Genomic DNA, 22,611 nt, shown 5'->3' with positions numbered 1-22,611 from the left:
TCTTTTTATCTTCTTGTTTCTTTTTCTCATGCCACACACACACACACACACACACACACACACACACGTGGTTTTTCCTCCTGAGCTGTACTTTAATGTGTTACTCGTCTTTTTCTCTCCCTCTCTTGTGCTCTGTCCTTTCCACTTTCTTTTTACAATTCAATTCAGCCTCCTCCCTCCATCCCTTCTACCTCTCTTCATCCCTCCCCCTCCCTCTGCACCTCCTGCTTCAGGTTTCTGTTCTTCTCTCTGTGACTCCACAGTCAGTCAGACAGGCGCACATCTCTCTCTCTCTCTCTCTCTCTCTGTATGTCTATGAGAAGATGAACAGATGACTGTTTCTGGGTAAAGAAAAGGAGAAAAAGCAGCTGATGGATTTAGAGGAAAATGCGAGCGTTGTGTGTTTTCACCTGTCTGTGTGTCTGCGTCTTCACTTCAGGTAAAAAAAACCACGGTCAGTAAGAACACTCAGGCTCTCTCTCTCTCTCTGTCTCTCTCTCTGTATCTCTCTCTGTATCTCTCTCTCTCTCTCTCACAGATCTGCAACTCAAACTTTTGGAAAAGAAAAAAATATTTAAAATGAATAACCCGAGTGTTAATGGACAGTGTGATGTCGCCACTTGCTCACTGTTGGATGTTCAGTAAGAATTGTCTCTTTGTGAAGCTTTAGATTTGTTTTTTGTTCGTATTTAATGATTTAGTGACTGACACTAAACTGGAGCTTCTGAGCTTCAGTTCATCCAAATTAACGTGGACAAAATAGTCAGTGCATTACTTCATTATTTACTTTAATTTAATTTCAAAATATAGATTTTATGTTGTTTATGTCTTAATTTAATTTCATAAAAGAATACTTTGATTTCTTTGACTCAGTGTGTTAGTAAATGACTGACATCTTCATCCCTCTCCATTTCACAGTGGATTTATTTTTCATTTTAAAAATCAAACTTTATGATGAATATTTTCGTTGTGACTCGTCTGACTGTGTGTGTGTGTTTTTTTTATTGTGGAAACTTGATGAGAGTCTTACTGAAGGTTACAGAGTCCTAGAGCAGGTCATGTGCAGAGTCACTGCGCTGCTTTCTGATGGGGTTCCTGTGAAGCTCTCAGACTTCAGATGAGCCGATATTATTTACAGGAGACGCACAAAAACCTGAAAACCGTAAATCAACAAAAAACAAAACATAAATTTCATAACGAGACAGAAACTGTGAGTGACTTCAGAGCAGCTGCAGGAGTGAAGAGAGAAACAGGAGAGCAGGACATTTACCTGGAGCAGGTGAGGGAGGAGTCCAGAGCTGCAGAACGTGGCTGATTGTGCCCTCTGGTGGTTTTCATCTTCTTCCGGCTGGTCCCGTTCCGGGTCGCCACAATGGATCTGTTCCACAGAGTTGATTTGGTGTCGGTTTTACAGCGGATGCCCTTCCTGACCCAACCCTCCCCAGCCCATCCAGGATTGGGACTGGAACACAGTCTGTACTGACTTGCACAACCCCAGTGGCTGGGGATTTTACCGAATCTGCATGTCTTTGGACTGTGGGAGGAAACCCACACAGACACAGGGAGAACATGGATCGGCCATGAAGTTTGAACGCAGAACCTTCTTGCTGTGAGGTGACAGTGATAACCACTGTACCACCGTACCGCCTCATATCGCCCTCTGGTGGTGAGATGAGGAAACCCCGAGACTCCAGACAGCAAAGAATTTCTCCTGCTTCTTCCAGCTGATGCTGCATTTAAATGCAAAATCTAAACATCCAGAGTGACTGATTTTACAAATTATATCTATTATTATTATTATTATTATTATTACCCACAGAAGATGGGGGTTCAGCAGTTTGATCACTAGCGTTCCGCTGTAGTGTCGCTGTGTTCATGTTCAGGTTCTTCAGGTGGAATAAACTGTGAAATGCTCAGAGCTCTGAAGAGACACGGTGCAGGACTGAACACACACACACACACACACACACACACCTCAGACATCACAGAGGAAATCACACCTCACTGATTTATCGATGGATTTTGGTGTGTGAGGGGGTTTATTTAAACAGCGCCCCCTCGTGGACTCGCTCCGAATCTGAACTCCGTGTGTTGATCTCGCTAACATTTTATAATTAAATCCACTCACAACAAATAAATGCTTTTAACTAAATCACAGAAAAAATAAGAACTGTGTAATTTGAGGTGTTGAGTGCTGATTTTAAGTTTTAATTTGTTTCCTGTCACAAATTAACATTTGAGATGAGAAATTAATAAAAAAGCAAAAAAGTCTCAGTGAATAACTGGATGTGTGGAAAGTCTATATTCATTAAACATTTTAAAAATATTAAAGTGTTTTATGATGTCACAGGAAGTGAAATGCTGCGATATTCCTCATTAGACCTGCAATAAATTAATAAAATCCTGCTTCAAACATTTACTGATTTTAAATATCAACTGTTTTCACCTTTTACAGCCTCAGAGAACCCAAAACATCCTGGTGCTCTGAAAATCCCTTACATTTATATCAATGTACATTGACAGTATTATAACACCTTTATAACACTCAATACAACAAACAAATAAAATAATAAGGAAACCTTCAGCAGGGTGACCTTTGACCTCCTCCTCACAGAGAGCTGATCCTGCTTTACCTCCACTTTTGGCTTCATAAAAAGTAAAATATTAAAATATGCTGCTAACATTTTAAATATATAAACATATATGTTTATATATAAACAAAAATATGGTTTATTATATAAACACTTAAATAATAATGGAATGAAGTCACAGTAATGTGTCCGTGTGTGTTAGTGTGGCCGTTACAGATGCAGTGTTACCAGTGTGAGGAGACGATGCTCAATAATGACTGCTCTGCTGCAGCCTTCATCGTAAACTGTACAGCAAACATTCAGGACGCGTGTCAGAAGGAGGTGATGGAGAACACACACGGTGAATACCGCACTTCATCATCACTCAGCTGTTAAAGCAGTGCTTCTGAAATCATTACAAACAGTTTGGACCTGTTTCTCTTTTTAATTTTATATTTCATCACTTCTGGTCTGATGTTTCATCCTGTAATAATCACGTGTTGGTCTAATTAAATGCTCTCTGGACCACTGGGGCGTGCCAAACTACACAACTGATACTGTTACAGTGTAACGATTCACTCAGTGTAATGATTCACTCCGTTACAGTGAAACGATTCACTCAGTGTAACGATTCACTCCATTACAGTGTAACGATTCACTCAGTGTAATGAATCACTCCGTTACAGTGTAACGATTCACTCAGTGTAACAATTCACTCCGTTACAGTGTAACAATTCACTCAGTGTAACGATTCACTCCATTACAGTGTAACGATTCACTCAGTGTAATGATTCACTCCGTTACAGTGTAACAATTCACTCAGTGTAACGATTCGCTCCGTTACAGTGGAATGATTCACTCAGTGTAACGATTTACTCCATTACAGTGTAACGATTCACTCAGTGTAACGATTCACTCAGTGTAACGATTTACTCCGTTACAGTGTAACGATTCACTCAGTGTAACAATTCACTCAGTGTAACGATTCACTCCGTTACAGTGTAACGATTCACTCAGTGTAAGGATTCCTTCCATTACAGTGTAACGATTCACTCAGTGTAACGATTCACTCCGTTACAGTGTAATGATGCACTCAGTGTAACGGTTCACTCCGTTACAGTGTAATGATTCACTCAGTGTAACTGTTCACTCCGTTACAGTGTAACGATTCACTCAGTGTAACGATTCACTCAGTGTAACGGTTCACTCCGTTACAGTGCAACGATTCACTCAGTGTAACGGTTCACTCCGTTACAGTGTAATGATTCACTCAGTGTAACGATTCACTCTGTTACAGTGTAACGATTCACTCAGTGTAACGATTCACTCTGTTACAGTGCAACGATTCACTCAGTGTAACTATTCACTCCGTTACAGTGTAACGATTCACTCAGTGTAACGATTCACTCTGTTACAGTGTAACGATTCACTCAGTGTAACAATTCACTCAGTGTAACAATTCACTGTGTTACAGTGTAACGACTCACTCAGTGTAACGATTCACTCAGTGTAACGATTCACTCCGTTACAGTGTAACGATTCACTCAGTGTAACGATTCACTCCGTTACAGTGTAACGATTCACTCAGTGTAACGATTCACTCCGTTACAGTATAACAATTCACTCAGTGTAACGATTCACTCAGTGTAACGATTCACTCCGTTACAGTGTAACGATTCACTCAGTGTAACGATTCACTCAGTGTAACGATTCACTCCGTTACAGTATAACAATTCACTCAGTGTAATGATTCACTCAGTGTAACGATTCACTCCGTTACAGTGTAACGATTCACTCAGTGTAACGATTCACTCAGTGTAACGATTCACTCCGTTACAGTGTAATGATTCACTCAGTGTAACGATTCACTCCATTACAGTGTAACGATTCACTCAGTGTAACGATTTACTCCGTTACAGTGTAACGGTTCACTCAGTGTAACGATTCACTCTGTTAGTGTAACAATTCACTCAGTGTAATGATTCACTCAGTGTAACGATTCACTCCGTTACAGTGTAACGATTCACTCAGTGTAACGATTCACTCTGTTACAGTGTAACGATTCACTCAGTGTAACAATTCACTCCGTTACAGTGTAACGATTCACTCAGTGTAATGGTTCACTCCGTTACAGTGTAACGATTCACTCAGTGTAACGATTCACTGTGTTACAGTGTAACGATTCACTCAGTGTAACGATTCACTCCGTTACAGTGTAACGATTCACTCAGTGTGACGATTCACTCCGTTACAGTGTAACGATTCACTCAGGGTAACGATTCACTCCGTTACAGTGTAACGATTCACTCAGTGTAACGATTCACTCCGTTACAGTGTAACGATTCACTCAGTGTAACGATTTACTCCGTTATAGTGTAACGATTCACTCAGTGTAACGATTCACTGTGTTACAGTGTAACGATTCACTCAGTGTAACGATTCACTCAGTGTAACGATTCACTGTGTTACAGTGTAATGATTCACTCAGTGTAATGATTCACTCCGTTACAGTATAATGATTCACTCAGTGTAACGATTCACTCCGTTACAGTGTAACGATTCACTCAGTGTAACGATTTACTCCGTTACAGTGTAACGATTCACTCAGTGTAACAATTCACTCAGTGTAACGATTCACTCCGTTACAGTGTAACGATTCACTCAGTGTAACGATTCACTCCGTTACAGTGTAATGATTCACTCAGTGTAATGATTCACTCCGTTACAGTATAATGATTCACTCAGTGTAACGATTCACTCCGTTACAGTGTAACGATTCACTCAGTGTAACGATTTACTCCGTTACAGTGTAACGATTCACTCAGTGTAACAATTCACTCAGTGTAACGATTCACTCCGTTACAGTGTAACGATTCACTCAGTGTAAGGATTCCTTCCATTACAGTGTAACTATTCACTCAGTGTAACGATTCACTCCGTTACAGTGTAACGATTCACTCGGTGTAACGATTCACTCCATTACAGTGTAACGATTCACTCAGTGTAATGATTCACTCTGTTACAGTGTAACGATTCACTCAGTGTAACGATTCACTCCGTTAGTGTAACGATTCACTCAGTGTAACAATTCACTCCGTTACAGTGTAACAATTCACTCAGTGTAACGATTCACTCCATTACAGTGTAACGATTCACTCAGTGTAATGATTCACTCCGTTACAGTGTAACAATTCACTCAGTGTAACGATTCGCTCCGTTACAGTGGAATGATTCACTCAGTGTAACGATTTACTCCATTACAGTGTAACGATTCACTCAGTGTAACGATTCACTCAGTGTAACGATTTACTCCGTTACAGTGTAACGATTCACTCAGTGTAACAATTCACTCAGTGTAACGATTCACTCCGTTACAGTGTAACGATTCACTCAGTGTAAGGATTCCTTCCATTACAGTGTAACGATTCACTCAGTGTAACGATTCACTCCGTTACAGTGTAACGATTCACTCGGTGTAACGATTCACTCCATTACAGTGTAACGATTCACTCAGTGTAACGATTCACTCCGTTACAGTGTAACGATTCACTCGGTGTAACGATTCACTCCATTACAGTGTAACGATTCACTCAGTGTAATGATTCACTCCGTTACAGTGTAACGATTCACTCAGTGTAACGATTCACTCCGTTAGTGTAACGATTCACTCAGTGTAACAATTCACTCCGTTACAGTGTAACAATTCACTCAGTGTAACGATTCACTCCATTACAGTGTAACGATTCACTCAGTGTAATGATTCACTCCGTTACAGTGTAACGATTCACTCAGTGTAACGATTCACTCCGTTAGTGTAACGATTCACTCAGTGTAACAATTCACTCTGTTACAGTGTAACAATTCACTCAGTGTAACGATTCACTCCATTACAGTGTAACGATTCACTCAGTGTAATGATTCACTCCGTTACAGTGTAACGATTCACTCCGTTAGTGTAACGATTCACTCAGTGTAACAATTCACTCCGTTACAGTGTAACAATTCACTCAGTGTAACGATTCACTCCATTACAGTGTAACGATTCACTCAGTGTAATGATTCACTCCGTTACAGTGTAACAATTCACTCAGTGTAACGATTCGCTCCGTTACAGTGTAATGATTCACTCAGTGTAACGATTCACTCAGTGTAACGATTCACTCCGTTAGTGTAACGATTCACTCAGTGTAACAATTCACTCCGTTACAGTGTAACAATTCACTCAGTGTAACGATTCACTCCATTACAGTGTAACGATTCACTCAGTGTAACGATTCACTCCGTTACAGTGTAACAATTCACTCAGTGTAACGATTCGCTCCGTTACAGTGTAATGATTCACTCAGTGTAACGATTCACTCAGTGTAACGATTCACTCCGTTACAGTGTAACAATTCACTCAGTGTAACAATTCACTCCGTTACAGTGTAACGATTCACTCAGTGTAAAGATTCACTCCGTTACAGTGTAACGATTCACTCAGTGTAACAATTCATTCCGTTACAGTGTAACGATTCACTCAGTGTAACAATTTACTCAGTGTAACGATTTACTCCATTACAGTGTAACGATTCACTCAGTGTAATGATTCACTCAGTGTAATGATTCACGCCGTTACAGTATAACAATTCACTCAGTGTAACGATTCACTCAGTGTTATGATTCACTCCGTTACAGTGTAACGATTCACTCAGTGTAACGATTTACTCCATTACAGTGTAACGATTCACTCTGTTACAGTGTAACGATTCACTCCATTACAATGTAACGATTCACTCAGTGTAACGATTCACTGTTACAGTGTAATGATTCACTCAGTGTAACGATTTACTCAGTGTAACAATTCACTCCGTTACAGTGTAACAATTCACTCCGTTACAGTGTAATGATTCACTCAGTGTAATGATTCACTCCGTTACAGTGTAGTGATTCACTCAGTGTAACGATTCACTCCGTTACAGTGTAACGATTCACTCAGTGTAACGATTCAGTCTGTTACCATGCCATGACTGGAACATTCTAGAATATTTTAGTGTTTGAAATGTTAATGTGAAGCAGTGGACACTCATTAGGGCTAAAGGTGATTATAGTCATTACTCATACAATTTATGAATTATTTTTTGTTTTTAAAATCGTCTGCCTTTTATTTATACATCTTATTCACTTGCGTATGTATTATTCATTGGTTTATTTACCACTCAATCACAACTGACCTTTAAACATGAATATTTAATTTTTACCCAGAAGCCTGATTGAGGTGAGAATACAAATCACTCATTAATATCAAACACATCGGCATTAAATTCTGCTTCATTCACAGAAAACAGAATAAACCCAGGGTCAGGGTTCATCTGGGGGCAAGGGGGTGGGGGGCGGGGCAACAACAACACGTACAGAGAGAGAGAGAGAGAGAGAGCTCTAACCGCCTCTCTGATGTGATGAGATGTGAGGTGAAGTCCAGATGATCAACTTCTGTCCATCTGTTGGTCCTGTTTTCAATGTTCTGTGTGTGTGTGAGACTATATCAGGTGTAATGAATAAAAGTCATCCCCCCCCCCCCCAGGTGTGTTTTATCGGAAGGCGTGTGCATCCTACACCACGTGTCTGATCGCCTCAGCAGGGTATCAGCGGTTCTGCTCTCCGGGTCGTCTGGGCTCCGTGTGCATCAGCTGCTGCAACACCCCTCTGTGTAATGGACCACGCCCTCCGCACACACACTCCACAGCGCGCACACACACCTGCACGCACAGCCAATACCTCCTCTCCATCCTCACACTGACTGCTGCAGCCCTGCCCACCCTCATGCTCTGATAGTGGGCGGAGTCAAAACCCTAAAACCGGCTCCATCTTTAAAGGACACAATCGCAGAGGGATTACACGTTTACATTTATACAGTCTCTCTCACACACACACAGAGCACGTGATTCTGATTTTAAACTTTGGGAATGTTGTAAAAAAAAAATAAGAGTGATGAAGGGAAAAAAATGAAGTTTTAATAAAGATACAGTTTAAAATATTTTGTCTGAGTTTCAATGTGGTGTTCATGATTGAAGTCATGGAGGGAAAAAGTGTGTGTGTGAGATTAGTGTGTGATTATTGCAAGCGTGTGTGAGATAATGGCGAGGGTGTGATCAGCATGTTTGTGATTGGTGTGTGTGAGATTATAGCTGCATAGACACGTGTGTGATAAATGGACTGGATTCCCCACAGTGTGTTACATTTAATCACAGTTTATTGTTTCTTTTCCTAAAATATGGCAAAGTAATTGGCAATAACGAGTGCTCATTAGGGAAAGAAAGCAAACTCACCATTTCTTTAATTATTCCTGGAAATATTTACTGATGATAAACCCTGATCAGGAGCTACATCTGGACTAAATGCCATCACTAACCTCACAACCAAAATATTAAACTTAAGGAAATATTATTATACGAGTGGCCTGTACAGCAGATGAAGGAATATTAATGTAGTGAAAATTATTAAAGATTAAATGCAAGAAAGAACAACTTTACCTTCATATTGGCAAGGAAAACATACAAATTATATTTCTCAAGTTTTAACTTCATAAAAATGTGAGAAATATGATCAATTGGCAAAAGTGTTGTAGAAACAGAAGTGTGCAAATCTGTCTATAATTATGAGCTAAACTGTCCTCAACTCTCTCATTATGTTTATAAAAACAAATTCATCTCATCAGCATTTATTCATTTTTCCATCCAGTATCACATTTTAGGGGCCCAGTGAATATTTTTAAAAAACTAATTCTCTTCAAACAACTCGTAATAATAATAATAGGGAGCAGTATGTTGAAGGATTATCTATTAGCCGCTGCACGGCCTGAACATAAACTTTCAAAATCTCAAAATAAAATTAAGACACTGGAGTAGAAAACCAGAAAAATCCAATCTGTAATTAAGCTGTTAGACAAATTTGTGATGCAAAAATTGCAGATCACAGATTCCTGTATTTTTGGCCACATGATGTGTTCATTTCTTCTCCTTCTTTTTATCCTGAAACAAATGGAGAAGAAAATAGAAAATATGAAAAATTATTAGGAAAAAAGCAACAAAGTTTCGGCTATAAAATATCTAAGTTTAATAAATGAGCAGCTGAAATGGTGCTGAATATCTGAGCTGTTACAGGATTATTTACTTTTATCCACAGTGCAGTCATTCAGACTTTTCTGCGTTTTAAATGATTACATTCATCTATTTGACCTCAGCATTCTGATTTATAGTCATAGTGAAGGGAATGTGCTTTAAGCTGTGTGTGTGAGAGAGAGAGAGAGAGACACTAAACACAGGTGTGTGTAGAGTACCTTCTCATTCATAGCCAGCAGAACCATGAGCTTTCTGAAGATGGTGACAAAGTCCAGGAACAGATCCACACAATGCCTGCACAGAAACCAGACACAACTTTAACAAACTCATTAATAAACTTTACAACAGCACTGTGTTTATTTTAAACAGTCCCACATCAGAATGGATATCTATATGAAACTCGGTTAAAGCCATTGGCCAGAGGGCGGGGCCTGGGTGATGGGACTGTGCAATATTGATCTTGAGATAAATAATGACATGATGCACTCTTACTATCGAGTACAGAGATTAAGGTGGTAGTTATGTTCTTCAGTTTTGAACATGAACCTTTTTTTATTTTGATTTGTTCATGTTTATTACTAAAATAAAAAGCTGGTCAGTTCTCTCCATGGTCTCCACTCTGTTCAGCGCGCGCGTTTCAGCGCTCACCGAGTGTCCAGACTCGTCTCGAAAACAAAACTGTTTCAGCACTAAATCATGTTGCACTTTTCCTGTCGTGCACTTGACTCCGCCTCCTGTAACACTACAGACTATAATGATTCTCACCAGATGTAGTCTTTATCTCCCATCTCTGCTTTCTCGATGATCAGCTGAGTGTCGAACAGCACAAAGCCACACATGATGGCCAGAGCGATGTACATATGGGCCTGAACATACACACGAGCAGAAAAGGTTTTAACTCCTGTGCAGTCAGAGTGATATTAATTCAACCTTCTCACTGTATAAACACTTACTGAAGTAATTCCAGATTATTTATTAGTTTAATTTATTTTACACTTATCAGTAAAGGCTAAGTAAAATTCCTCAGGATGTAAAACTCTCTCTAAATAAAACTCTCCTCTTCATCCAGAATACACAGACGCAGTCACCTTAAAGAGGGCCACAGAACCGATGAACATGTTGAGGACAGAAATCAGCAGCAGGATGGACAGGCCGGACATCAGGGTCCCTTACAGAGGAAAGACAACACACACATTACACACACACAGAGCAGGATGGACAGGCTGGACATCAGAGTCCCTTACAGAGGAAACACAAGACAGACAGACAGGTTGATATTTACCTCCCAGGAACAGGTAACTCCTGCGCTGAGCGTAAAGAGCACTCAGAGTGAAACAGACGAAAATGATGGAGGTGCCGAGGAACGCTGTAGCGATGATGCTAAACACACACACACACACACACACACACATTAAACTATAATTAAACACATTACAATAACACATTTGACTCCATTAAGGGTTTTTGCAGTGATTATACAGAGCGCGCGCGTGTGTGTAAAAACTACCTCGGGTTGACGCTAATGACATAATCCATGGCAGGTCCGAGTCCCACACCTGTGACACACACATTAATAATAATAACCAGAGCAGTAAGATTTTATTTCATGACAGATGTGATTGATCAGAAGGTGTTGATTAATGTTCTATCACAGCAGCTCTGTATCCATAAAAAGCATGATGTTCTTTAACAGATTTAAAAATGGTAATTGTTGGTAATCTGTGCTACGGGGGGAAAAAAACACTCAGGGACGCACTGTTACAGGAAAACAATCAACCTCAGGGCAGGAAGCGTTATTCTACTTTATCACACCACCCCATCACTGGGGATTATTTTACTGTAAGTGCAGCACATGCTGAGTGTTGGGAGTGATGATGAGGACCTGTGAGGAAGGCGAATGCGGAGAGAATAGCAAGTCTCTTCTTCTCCGTCTCGGGGCTGTGAGGAGTCACAGACAGCCACACCATCATCGCCAGGGAACCCAACACTGACAGCAGCCCACCCTGACAACATCACACACACACACACGTACGTTAAGGTTTACAGGTATTTATGTAAACAATTTGCTGCATCCTGGTCAATAACATAGAAGCAGTGTTTTAAATTTGTCACATTAATTTGCTTTAAGTATTTCACTAACCAATCCCATCCCTCGTGCCCACCACCAGAACCTGCACAAAGCTTCACCCACTTTCTGCGGTACTATGTGATGGGACACAGGTAAAGGTACTCAGGTACTGACAGTTCTGCGTTTGACTCTTGACCTCACGGATGTTTTACCTGAAAGAGGCGCGTGACGACGTGGACGTACGCTCCGGCTGCTGCCAGGATCATACACACAGATAAACTGGCGTACACATTCTTCAGGTGCTGCTGAGTGGAGCGGGAACTGGGGGAAATAAATAAAAATACAGCATCAGAGACAAGCAAAGATTTCGACCTTCACTGAAATATATATATATAAAATTCAATCAGAGGGTGTCTGTGTGTGTTTCACTTACATCTGGGAGAATTTGAAGAGGGCGTCGAAGTTGATGTTGCGGTCAAACACATTCATCTTCCTGCTGTGAAGATACCGGGGTCAACACCTACACATGAAAAACAACTCAGTTTATTTATTTCAGATTTATGGACAGTGTAGTCGTGTGACTGACAATAAATGTAATTAATAATTTACTAAATACAAACTCTGAACTTTATTCATGTGGCTTAAAAGTACTTTCAACATCAGATTTTTTTTAATCCAGAAAATAAACAATAAATCATTTTAGTGTTAAAAAAAAAAACCAAGATTACCGTAATGAATATAATCCTACTGAAGTATAATTCCCAAAATTCCCACATATACAACACATCTGTTCAACTGTCACTTCACAACATTCTGTTCCAGAGAATTGTGCACTTTAACTAGAATTACCTGCTAAATTAGTCAACATTTTAAACTTTTACAATAAACCCATGCTTTTAAAGTGATGAGTCAAGGCTGAGAAACATAACTGAATAATAACTCAAATAAATATATTATAAAATAAGCCTAAAACCATGAATCCAGTTTGACAAACAGCACCTTGTAAATAATCTCTGATTTATTTTCTCGTGTTGGGTGTGTGTGCTGGTGGCGTAACCCAGCCGTGATTCCAGAGGAGGAAGAGAGGAGTTTTATTAAACATCTACGAAATAAAACGACACGGAACAGAAACTATAAATGAAGAAATGGAAAAAATTCCAGAATGAATACGAACACACACACACACACACACACACACACACACACACACACACACACACACAGGTAAATACTCAACTCCTGGGCAGTAAACATAACTCCACCCCTCACTGTTGTTCAATTTCAATTCACTTATTTATAAAGCACTTTTATATTCTCCCCCCCCCCACACACACACACACAGTACAGACTCAACCCAACACTGTCTCCTGTCCATACTGAATCATCTCCATACTGAACATATAGATATTTTATGCATAACATAATGTTTATTATAAATAGTGTTTATTATAGATGTCTTGGAGATATTTAGATTATAGAGATTGTAGAATACTGATATTTTAGACATCTTGTGAATAATATAGGTATTGTATATTATGTAAATTGTTAGTCGTATCAGACTCTCGCTGACCGCGGTGTGAAAATTCTCCATGCAGACGCTCATCTAAGTTTCCAAACCTGTCATTGCTTAACTCTTGAATGTTTTCTATTGTGAATATTCTCATTAAAAAGTTTATAATCTCTGCTTTCCAAAGAAATGTATCTGGTTAAGATCTGTTCAGTACTTTGGGAGTAACGGCAGGTTGAAGTCGGTACAACAGAGTAAAAACTCTGCTCGCATGATGTCAGGAAACTGCCGGCGCTTTTCTTTTTCAGTCACGGGAAAGCAGTCAGGCTCTCTCTCCCCTGGGGTTTCCCATTGGATTACTCGTCAATATCAATCAGATCACTTTTATAGGGATGTTCTCTCACTGTTTCTGATGAAGGATTCAGCGACATTTTCCCTCTGCTAGTTTTGATGTTCTGGTTCACGGGAGACTTTGAAGTGAGTTTTCAGAGCTTTACCTACTTATTTTTTTTCAAATCAAACTGATTCCTGTAAATAAACCACTATTTTAGAATATAACAAGTTGTTTTGATGAAAAATATTGGGACCTTAATGGTCACAATGAGATTTTAAAAAACTGGAAGTCAGAAACGCGAGTGTTGATTTCAGTTCAGTGAATGTGAATTGTTTACTGGATGTGGATCAGACAGTTTTTTCAAGGTTCGCCTTGAAAGCTGTGAATATTAATTGAAATAATCATTTATATTATTTAATATAAACACTAGTAGGCTCTACTGAGAAATACAAAGGCCTACGGAGCACAAAGAGGGGATTAGAAATAATCTTTTATTACTTTTTTACTGAGCGTACCGATGTAATGGTTTTATTTAGTTAGCATAATTAAAGCTAATTAAATATTAATTTTCATAATTGTTTTTACTAATTTTTAAACTTTGTATTCAGTATACAACCATCTATGTTCCTGACAATTTCCATGTAAATATCTTGAAAAATAGAAAAGTTATGAATAAAAAACATCTGATCTCACTGGTTAATGAGGCTCATTTTGGACCATGTGATCCTCATACAGAATATTACGGCCGGTTTCTAAAAAATTAAGTCTTTTTTTTTTCAATCTTCGATTTGTAATATTTCAAGAACGGATAAACATTTTAATTCTGTAAAAAGTATATGGTTCTGCATTCAATTCTGAATTCAGCGAGAGCAGTTTCAAGCAATTTAGATTGAAGTAGAATTTTCACCTATGTGAAATATTGTATATAAGTTATAATCGTTACTGTAGATTGCATATTTATAATATTGTGTAATGTTTATATTGTCCATATTGTACATTACATACACATTTTTCTTATATTACATATACATGACTTACATATACAGATATTCACACTTTTTTCCCTCCTTCTGTATCTCTAGAGACACCGACTGGCGGAACCAAATTCCTTGTGTGTGTCAACAAACTGGACCAATAAACCTGATTCTGATTCATTTCCAGAGTGAATCACCTCCCAGCCCTCATCACCTTCTCTTCCTTATTCTTCACACTTTCACTTTTCATTCTGTGCCGAACGCTACCATTTGAAAGACAGTTAAACCTTTAGTGATGTATAATACTGTATAATAAAGTGAGATTTCACACTCAGTCGGAACCCGCTGTTCTGTTCGGTGTGTGAGCCGAACTGGGTGAGCCGAACTCCAGTCCGGCCGGAGTGCGGTGTTCACGGGAATTTTATTCTCTCACACACACACAGAGGAAATGGAAATAAAAGCTGAGCTAATAAGCGGATGGAGTCGTGTGTAAAATAAACTAGCTATTAATTAAATAAATTTTTTGATTCCTGTGTGTAGATATTTAATCATATTCAGTACGAGCTATGTGGGCGTTTACTCCAGCATTAGCAAGCCAGGTTAGTTTCAGATTACTTTCTGCGATCTGAAACAGCTCAGCTACACATTACAGCCACACGACACCGTGTTAAATAAATACTTGTTTGCTTTTAAGACATATTTCAGTTCTGCAAAACGTTTTAAAGTGGTGTCAGATTAGCATTAGCAGCTAATCGCTAGCAGGTGTCAATCAGTTGTTATTTCTCAACAGTGCTGTCCGCCTCAAACGTTCCTCAAAAACAGCTGCAGTTATGTGAGACTATCTACTAAAATAGTTCAGTTTATAGTAAAAGTATTAACTAAAATCGTATACCTGAGTTAGTTTTGTGTATTTTCACTCGTCCGTATCTGTTCCTGCTCTTTACGGCCTCGTAATATTTTCGTAGCTGCGTAGCTAGCCGTGAGTCACTGCGCTAAGGACTACACTGCGCATGCGCAGATGATCCAGGGTCCAATATGACTACGCATGCGTGAGAGAAGAGCCTCGGGTTCTGAATGCGCATGCGCAGATGATCCAGGGTCCAATATGACTACGCATGCGTGAGAGAAGAGCCTCGGGTTCTGAATGCGCATGCGTGAACCGAGTACTCCCCTGTAATATCAATAATTTCACGGTGATTACATCATTATGATAAAATTATCTGAAGTGAATTACTATATGATTCATGGGTCATCGTTTTTAACCTTTAATGATTTGAGTATATTTAATTTTTAGGCACTTATAATGTAAAAATCATTTAATTGAATTATTCCTGCACATTGATTTGGGTGAGATGGCTGTGGAGTTCCTAATGAGATTGTTTAATAAGATCCTAGAGAATGAGAAAATGCCAAATGAATGGAGAAAGAGTGTGCTCGTCCCAATATACAAGAATAAGGGAGATGTACAGAGCTGCAGTAATTACAGAGGGATAAAATTGATGAGCCACACCATGAAGCTATGGGAAAGGGTATTGGAGGCGAGATTGAGAAGAGAGGTAGCAATCTGTGAACAGCAGTACGGGTTTATGCCAAGGAAGAGCACGTCGGATACTATTTTTGCTTTAAGAATGTTAATGGAGAAGTACAGAGAAGGCCAGAGAAAGCTACATTGTGTGTTTGTAGACCTGGAGAAGGCATACAATAGAGTGCCGAGAGATGAGTTATGGTATTGTATGAGAAAGAGTGGAGTGAATGAGAAGTATATTAGAGTGGTGCAAGACATGTCTGAGAACAGTGAAACAGCAGTGAGGTGTGCAGTTGGAACGACTGAATGGTTCAAGGTGAAGGTGGGACTCCATCAAGGATCTGCTTTGAGTCCTTTCTTGTTTGCCATAGTGATGGATAGCTTGACGGACGAAGCGAGGCAAGAGTCACCATGGAACATGATGTTTGCGGATGATATTGTGATATGTGGTGAAAGTAGAAAGGAGGTTGAGCTGGGTTTGGAGAGATGGAGGGATGCATTGGAATGAAGAGGAATGAAAGTGAGCAGGAGCAAAACAGACTACATGTGCATCAATGAGAATGGGGATGAGAGTGTAGTGAAGATGCAAGGAGTAGACGTAAAGAAAGTTGGTGAATTCAAGTACCTGGAGTCAACTGTGCAGGAAAATGGGGGCTGCGATAGTGAGGTGAGAAAGAGAGTGCAGGCAGGGTGGAGCAGTTGGAGAAGGATTTCGGGAGTCATTTGTGATAGGAAAGTCCCAGCAAAAGTGAAAGGTAAGATGTATAAGACAGTAGTGAGAGCAGCTGTGATGTATGGATTGGAGACCGTACCCTTAACGAAGAGACAGGAGGCAAAGTTGGAGGTGGCGGAGTTGAGGATGTTAAGGTTTGTGATGGGAGTGACGAGGTTGGACAGGATAAGGAACGAGCACATCAGAAGGACAGCACATGTGGAGAGCTTGAGAATTAAGCTAAGAGAGATGAGACTGAGATGGTATGGGCACATCCTGAGAAGAGATGCAGAGCATGTGGGAAGGAGAATGTTGAGGTTGGAACTGCCAGGCACACGAAAACGAGGAAGGCCAAAGAGGAGATACAGTGGGGCAAAAAAGTATTTAGTCAGTCACCAATTGTGCAAGTTGTCCCACTTAAAAAGATGAGAGAGGCCTGTAATTTTCATCATAGGTATACCTCAACTATGGGAGACAAAATGAGAAAAAAAATCCAGAAAATCACATTGTATGATTTTTAAAGAATTTATTTGCAAATTATGGTGGAAAATAAGTATTTGGTCAATAACAAAAGTTCATCTCAATACTTTGTTATATACCCTTTGTTGGCAATGACAGAGGTCAAACATTTTCTGTAAATCTTCACAAGGTTTTCACACACTGTTGCTAGTATTTTGGCCCATTCCTCCATGCAGATCTCCTCTAGAGTAGTGAAGGTTTGGGGCTGTCGCTGGGCAACATGGACTTTCAACTCCCTCCAAAGATTTTCTATGGGGTTGAGATCTGGAGACTGACTAGGCCACTCCAGGACCTTGAAATGCTTCTTACGAAGCCACTCCTTCATTGCCCGGGCGGTGTGTTTGGGATCATTGTCATGCTGAAAGACCCAGCCACGTTTCATCTTCAATGCCCTTGCTGATGGAAGGAGGTTTTCACTCAATCTCACGATACATGGCTCCATTCATTCTTTCTTTTACACGGATCAGTCGTCCTGGTTCCTTTGCAGAAAAACAGCCCCAAAGCATGATGTTTCCACCCCCATGCTTCACAGTAGGTATGGTGTTCTTTGGATGCAACTCAGCATTCTTTCTCCTCCAAACACGACAAGTTGAGTTTTTACCAAAAAGTTCTATTTTGGTTTCATCTGACCATATGACATTCTCCCAATCCTCTTCTGGATCATCCAAATGCTCTCTAGCAAACTTCAGACGGGCCTGGACATGTACTGGCTTAAAGGAACAGTCCACCATATTTCCATAATGAAATATGCTCTTACCTGAATTGAGACGAGCTGCTCCGTACCTATCCAAGCTTTGCGTGACCTCCCAGTTAGTCAGACGCAGTCCGACGCGCTGTCACTCCTGTTAGCAATGTAGCTAGGCTCAGTATGGCCAACGGTATTTTTTGGGGCTGTAGTTAGATGTGACCAAACTCTTCCGTGTTTTTCCTGTTTACATAGGTTTATATGACCAGTGATATGAAACAAGTTCAGTTAAAAAAATTGAAACGTAGCGATTTTCTATGCTATGGAAAGTGCGCACTATAATGACAGGCGTACTAACACCTTCTGTGCGCTTCGGCAGCGCATTGATATCTGAGCTCCATATCAATGCGCTGCCGAAGCGCGCAGAAGGTGTTAGTACGCCTGTCATTATAGTGCGCACTTTCCATAGCATAGAAAATCGCTACGTTTCAATTTTTTTAACTGAACTTGTTTCATATCACTGGTCATATAAACCTATATAAACAGGAAAAACGCGGAAGAGTTTGGTCACATCTAACTACAGCCCCAAAAAATACCGTTGGCCATACTGAGCCTAGCTACATTGCTAACAGGAGTGACAGCACGTCGGACTGCGTCTGACTGACTGGGAGGTCGCGCAAAGCTCGGATAGGTACGGAGCAGCTCGTCTCAATTCAGGTAAGAGCATATTTCATTATGGAAATACGGTGGACTGTTCCTTTAAGCAGGGGGACACGTCTGGCACTGCAGGATTTGAGTCCCTGGCGGCGTAGTGTGTTACTGATGGCAGCCTTTGTTACTTTGGTCCCAGCTCTCTGCAGGTCATTCACTAGGTCCCCCCTGTGTGGTTCTGGGATTTTTGCTCACCGTTCTTGTGATCATTTTGACCCCACGGGGTGAGATCTTGCGTGGAGCCCCAGATCGAGGGAGATTATCAGTGGTCTTGTATGTCTTCCATTTTCTAATAATTTCTCCCACAGTTGATTTCTTCACACCAAGCTGCTTACCTATTGCAGATTCAGTCTTCCCAGCCTGGTGCAGGTCTACAATTTTGTTTCTGGTGTCCTTTGACAGCTCTTTGGTCTTGGCCATAGTGGAGTTTGGAGTGTGACTGTTTGAGGTTGTGGACAGGTGTCTTTTATACTGATAACGAGTTCAAACAGGTGCCATTAATACAGGTAACGAGTGGAGGACAGAGGAGCCTCTTAAAGAAGAAGTTACAGGTCTGTGAGAGCCAGAAATCTTGCTTGTTTGTAGGTGACCAAATACTTATTTTACCGAGGAATTTACCAATTAATTCATTAAAAATCCTACAATGTGATTTCCTGGATTCTTTCCCCCCATTCTGTCTCTCATAGTTGAAGTCAGGCCCGGCACCAGGAACAGTTTACTAAGGGGGCAATTAGAAATCGCAAGGGGGCAAATATTTTTCATATAATGTGTAGTAGTGATGGCGGTCTGACGTGTTTCAAACAATTAACTGCGCCAACCACAAAACCACCACGGCCCCGAAGGTTGCTTTAGTCCGGGAAAATCATGTGGCATATTGGCAGGGCAGTTGCGCTTTATCAACACCCGTGCCCACCTGTTAACCCTCCCCTCCGATTTTCTCACAGACATGCGTTACAACCAGAAAGATGCCAAACATAAAACAGCACACACAAACCTACAGGCAAGTCCTTTACATTTAAAATACATACAAATAGCTCCGCGGCATGAAAACAAAACGTCAATACAAGTCTAAGGTACTTGGCTCGGCGGCCAAAATCATAATTTAAAAAAATCAACAGACCCCGCGGCTGCACCAGTAATAGCCTTCCTGACTCGCACCGACTCAACGCTAACCACTTAATCCGCAATCCCAGTTTAGGCGTGTAGGGGACAAAACACTCTGAAGTGATGAATTTTCACCCCTGCTGCATGGGGGGTGATGTCAACGACACATATTATTACGCTATTTGTGCACAAAGCGGACCATATATGAACACGTACACCAACATAAACGGAGATAAACTTGGCCTACAAAGAAAGAAAATGGATTCACAATATTGTGATCGAATTGGTTTAATTCGGTGGGGCATAGGCGGTTTTAAACGGGGGCCGGGGGGGCCAGTGCCCCTGTAAAATTGCTCCTGGCCCCTGTTGTGGCCCCTGTGCTGAACAGATAATAAGATTTATTAATTTCGACATGCGCTGGCTCAAAGATCGGAACTGACATGACGGCGTGTTCTACACAGACTCCTTAAAGCGCTGCACGCACACTGTTACCTGCAGCAGAAAGACCAGCAGCAGCACGAATTGTAAACTTCGGATGTGAGAGATAACAGCTGCAGCCCTGCAAGGACTAGGCTACTGCAAAGAGGCGAAGGTAAGGAAAATTATTCAATTTTGTAACGTCAGTGTTTGCACATATCCGTGTTTGACTGTTGTTGTTCACTACAATAATAAATCCGTTTTATTGCGCTTTCTTAAAAGTGCGTTGCACAGCAGTGGCGCCGCCAGGCGTACGGCCGTACGCACTAGGCGTACCTTGGGGAGAGAGAGATTTTTTTTTTTATTATAATTGTTACCTGAATGCTTTGGCAATGCAACATAATTTGAGAAAGAGAGAGAGAGAGAGAGAGAGAGAGAGAGACGTGTGTGTGCCGGCGCATTTGTGTGCTTCAGGAGTGGGCGGGGTGTGCGTGACCAAGAAAGCTCATTGGTCAATGCAGATATACTTTTCTTGCACCACTGAGATTCTCTCCAGTTTTGAGAAACAGAGACAGACAATCGTCAGTAGTCAGAGCTTGTGCGAGAATTTATTGAGAAGCGAGTCAAAAATGAGTAAACGAACCCTGAAACAAACGAGCTTGTTTCAGACTTTTACGAAAAAGTCCAAAAGCAGTGATCCAGGGGTGTCATCTGCTTGCCAGTCCTCTCCAGTATCAGCTAGTAACACGGCACCGGCAGCTTCCACTCCTCCGCAACCTAGCAGCAGTACGCTGCAGCTGGATGCGAGCTCAGTTCCTTTGAGGGAATTGCCTTCATCTGCCTCTGAGTTTGAAACTAGCCATACATCCAGTGAATTTCATATAAGAACATCTACATCTCCCCCATGTCCCTTACAATCAGAAGTAGATGGTTGCTCCACCTTGCTGACAAATGAGCCATCAGATAGCTTTACTAATGAGCCACGAGTCAGCCCGCTATCACTGACATCAGATTTATCAGACATGGGTAAACTTCAACCAGATGCCTTAAAATGTGCACCGGACTCTGTAAAGCTCAATGTCCTACAGAACCGCTTCAAACCAGACAGAGGGTGGGTGGCTCCTTCTACTCTGATTTTCGGTAAACTCAGAAAAATACCCGAGGAGTTTTTCAACGAGTCTATGTACCCCACGTTGCGCTACAGTGTGTGTCAGGATAGCCTGTTCTGCGTTGCATGCATTCTGTTCTCGTCTGGTGATTTAATCCTTAGGACTAAACCACTCTGAGACTGGAGCAATGCCAAAAAAATCGTTGCCAAACACATAGGCACACAAGCACACCAGAATGCCCAGTTGCGGGCTTCCGAATTTGTCCAAATATGTACAGGAAAAAAACTTTCCATTTGTTCAGTATTGGACCGCTCCCATCAAGAGACAACAGAACGCAACAGGCATGGCATTCAGGCTATCATTGACTTGGTCAGTACGTGTGGACAGCAAAATGTTGCTCTTAGGGGTCATACAGACGAGTGGAGTAATTTCCAGGCTTTTTTAAAGTACCGTGCTAAAGGTGACCCCATGTTAAAACAGTACCTGCAGCTGGCGCCTGCAAACGCCAATTATTGCGGCCATCAGATCCAGAATGAGATCATTGAACTCTGTGGCAAACAGATACAGAATGCTATTCTTCGTAAATGCTGGTCCGCTGAATGGTTTTCTGTGATCTTGGATGAAACAGCAGATGTGAGCAATACAGAACAGGTCTCAATTCTAGTTCGTTATGTCCATCATGAGTTAGGGGGCTACTCAGTGAGGGAGGACTTTTTGTGTTTTGTTTCCACTGCTGACCACAGGGGAGGCTTTAACTAAGGTGTTGCTGGACAAACTAACACAACTAAATCTGGACCCAAAGAACATGGTGGGGCAAGGCTATGACGGCGCAGGCAACGTCAGTGGCAAGGTGCGAGGTGTGCAGGCTCGAGTCAGACAGCTCTATCCTGCTGCCACTTACGTGCACTGCAGAAATCACGCTCTGAACCTGGCCATAGTGCATTCCACACGAATCCCACTTGTTCGCAACACACTTGATTCAGTCCAAGACATTGTGGCTTTTCTATCTGGTTCCCCCAAAAGGTTACAAATATTTTTAGGTGACCAAAGCGCTGAAAACCGACGTCTACAAAAATTCTCTGACACTCGCTGGTCCCAGCATGATGCATGCATCTCCACTGTCATTGAAAACTATGAGCGCATATTTGTGACCCTTGGGAAGCTCCAGGTAGAGGGGGATGCTAAAAGCTGCGCTACGGTGACCGCCCTGTCCAGGTCAATGGAGTCGTTTGACTTCATAATTTCCATCACCGTTATCCAGGGCTTGCTGCAATAT

The 22,611-nt window shown here is 41.1% G+C and overlaps 2 protein-coding genes across 2 annotated transcripts; one reads left to right on the top strand and one right to left on the bottom strand.

Moving 5' to 3' along the window:
- Nucleotides 1–387: 387 nt before the first annotated feature.
- Nucleotides 388–8,381, top strand: LOC132873917 (ly6/PLAUR domain-containing protein 1-like). Its single transcript, XM_060909742.1, has 3 exons — nucleotides 388–439; nucleotides 2,794–2,931; nucleotides 8,134–8,381. The coding sequence occupies exons 1-3, from the start codon at nucleotides 388–390 to the stop codon at nucleotides 8,379–8,381; spliced, it is 438 nt and encodes a 145-aa protein (XP_060765725.1).
- Nucleotides 8,382–8,784: 403 nt separating this feature from the next.
- Nucleotides 8,785–15,572, bottom strand: tegt (testis enhanced gene transcript (BAX inhibitor 1)). Its single transcript, XM_060909840.1, has 10 exons — nucleotides 15,446–15,572; nucleotides 12,172–12,258; nucleotides 11,951–12,059; nucleotides 11,553–11,673; nucleotides 11,178–11,226; nucleotides 10,953–11,050; nucleotides 10,759–10,838; nucleotides 10,436–10,536; nucleotides 9,889–9,964; nucleotides 8,785–9,580 (listed from the first exon to the last, which is right to left on the bottom strand). Exons 2-10 carry the CDS (start codon nucleotides 12,225–12,227, stop codon nucleotides 9,557–9,559), a joined length of 714 nt encoding a protein of 237 aa, XP_060765823.1. The 5' UTR covers nucleotides 12,228–12,258; nucleotides 15,446–15,572; the 3' UTR covers nucleotides 8,785–9,556.
- Nucleotides 15,573–22,611: the final 7,039 nt, after the last annotated feature.

The sequence above is a fragment of the Neoarius graeffei genome, chromosome 26 (assembly GCF_027579695.1).
Source record: "Neoarius graeffei isolate fNeoGra1 chromosome 26, fNeoGra1.pri, whole genome shotgun sequence".
In the NCBI taxonomy this organism is placed as follows: Eukaryota; Metazoa; Chordata; class Actinopteri; order Siluriformes; family Ariidae; genus Neoarius; species Neoarius graeffei.
This window is presented reverse-complemented; position numbering and strand designations above follow the sequence as displayed.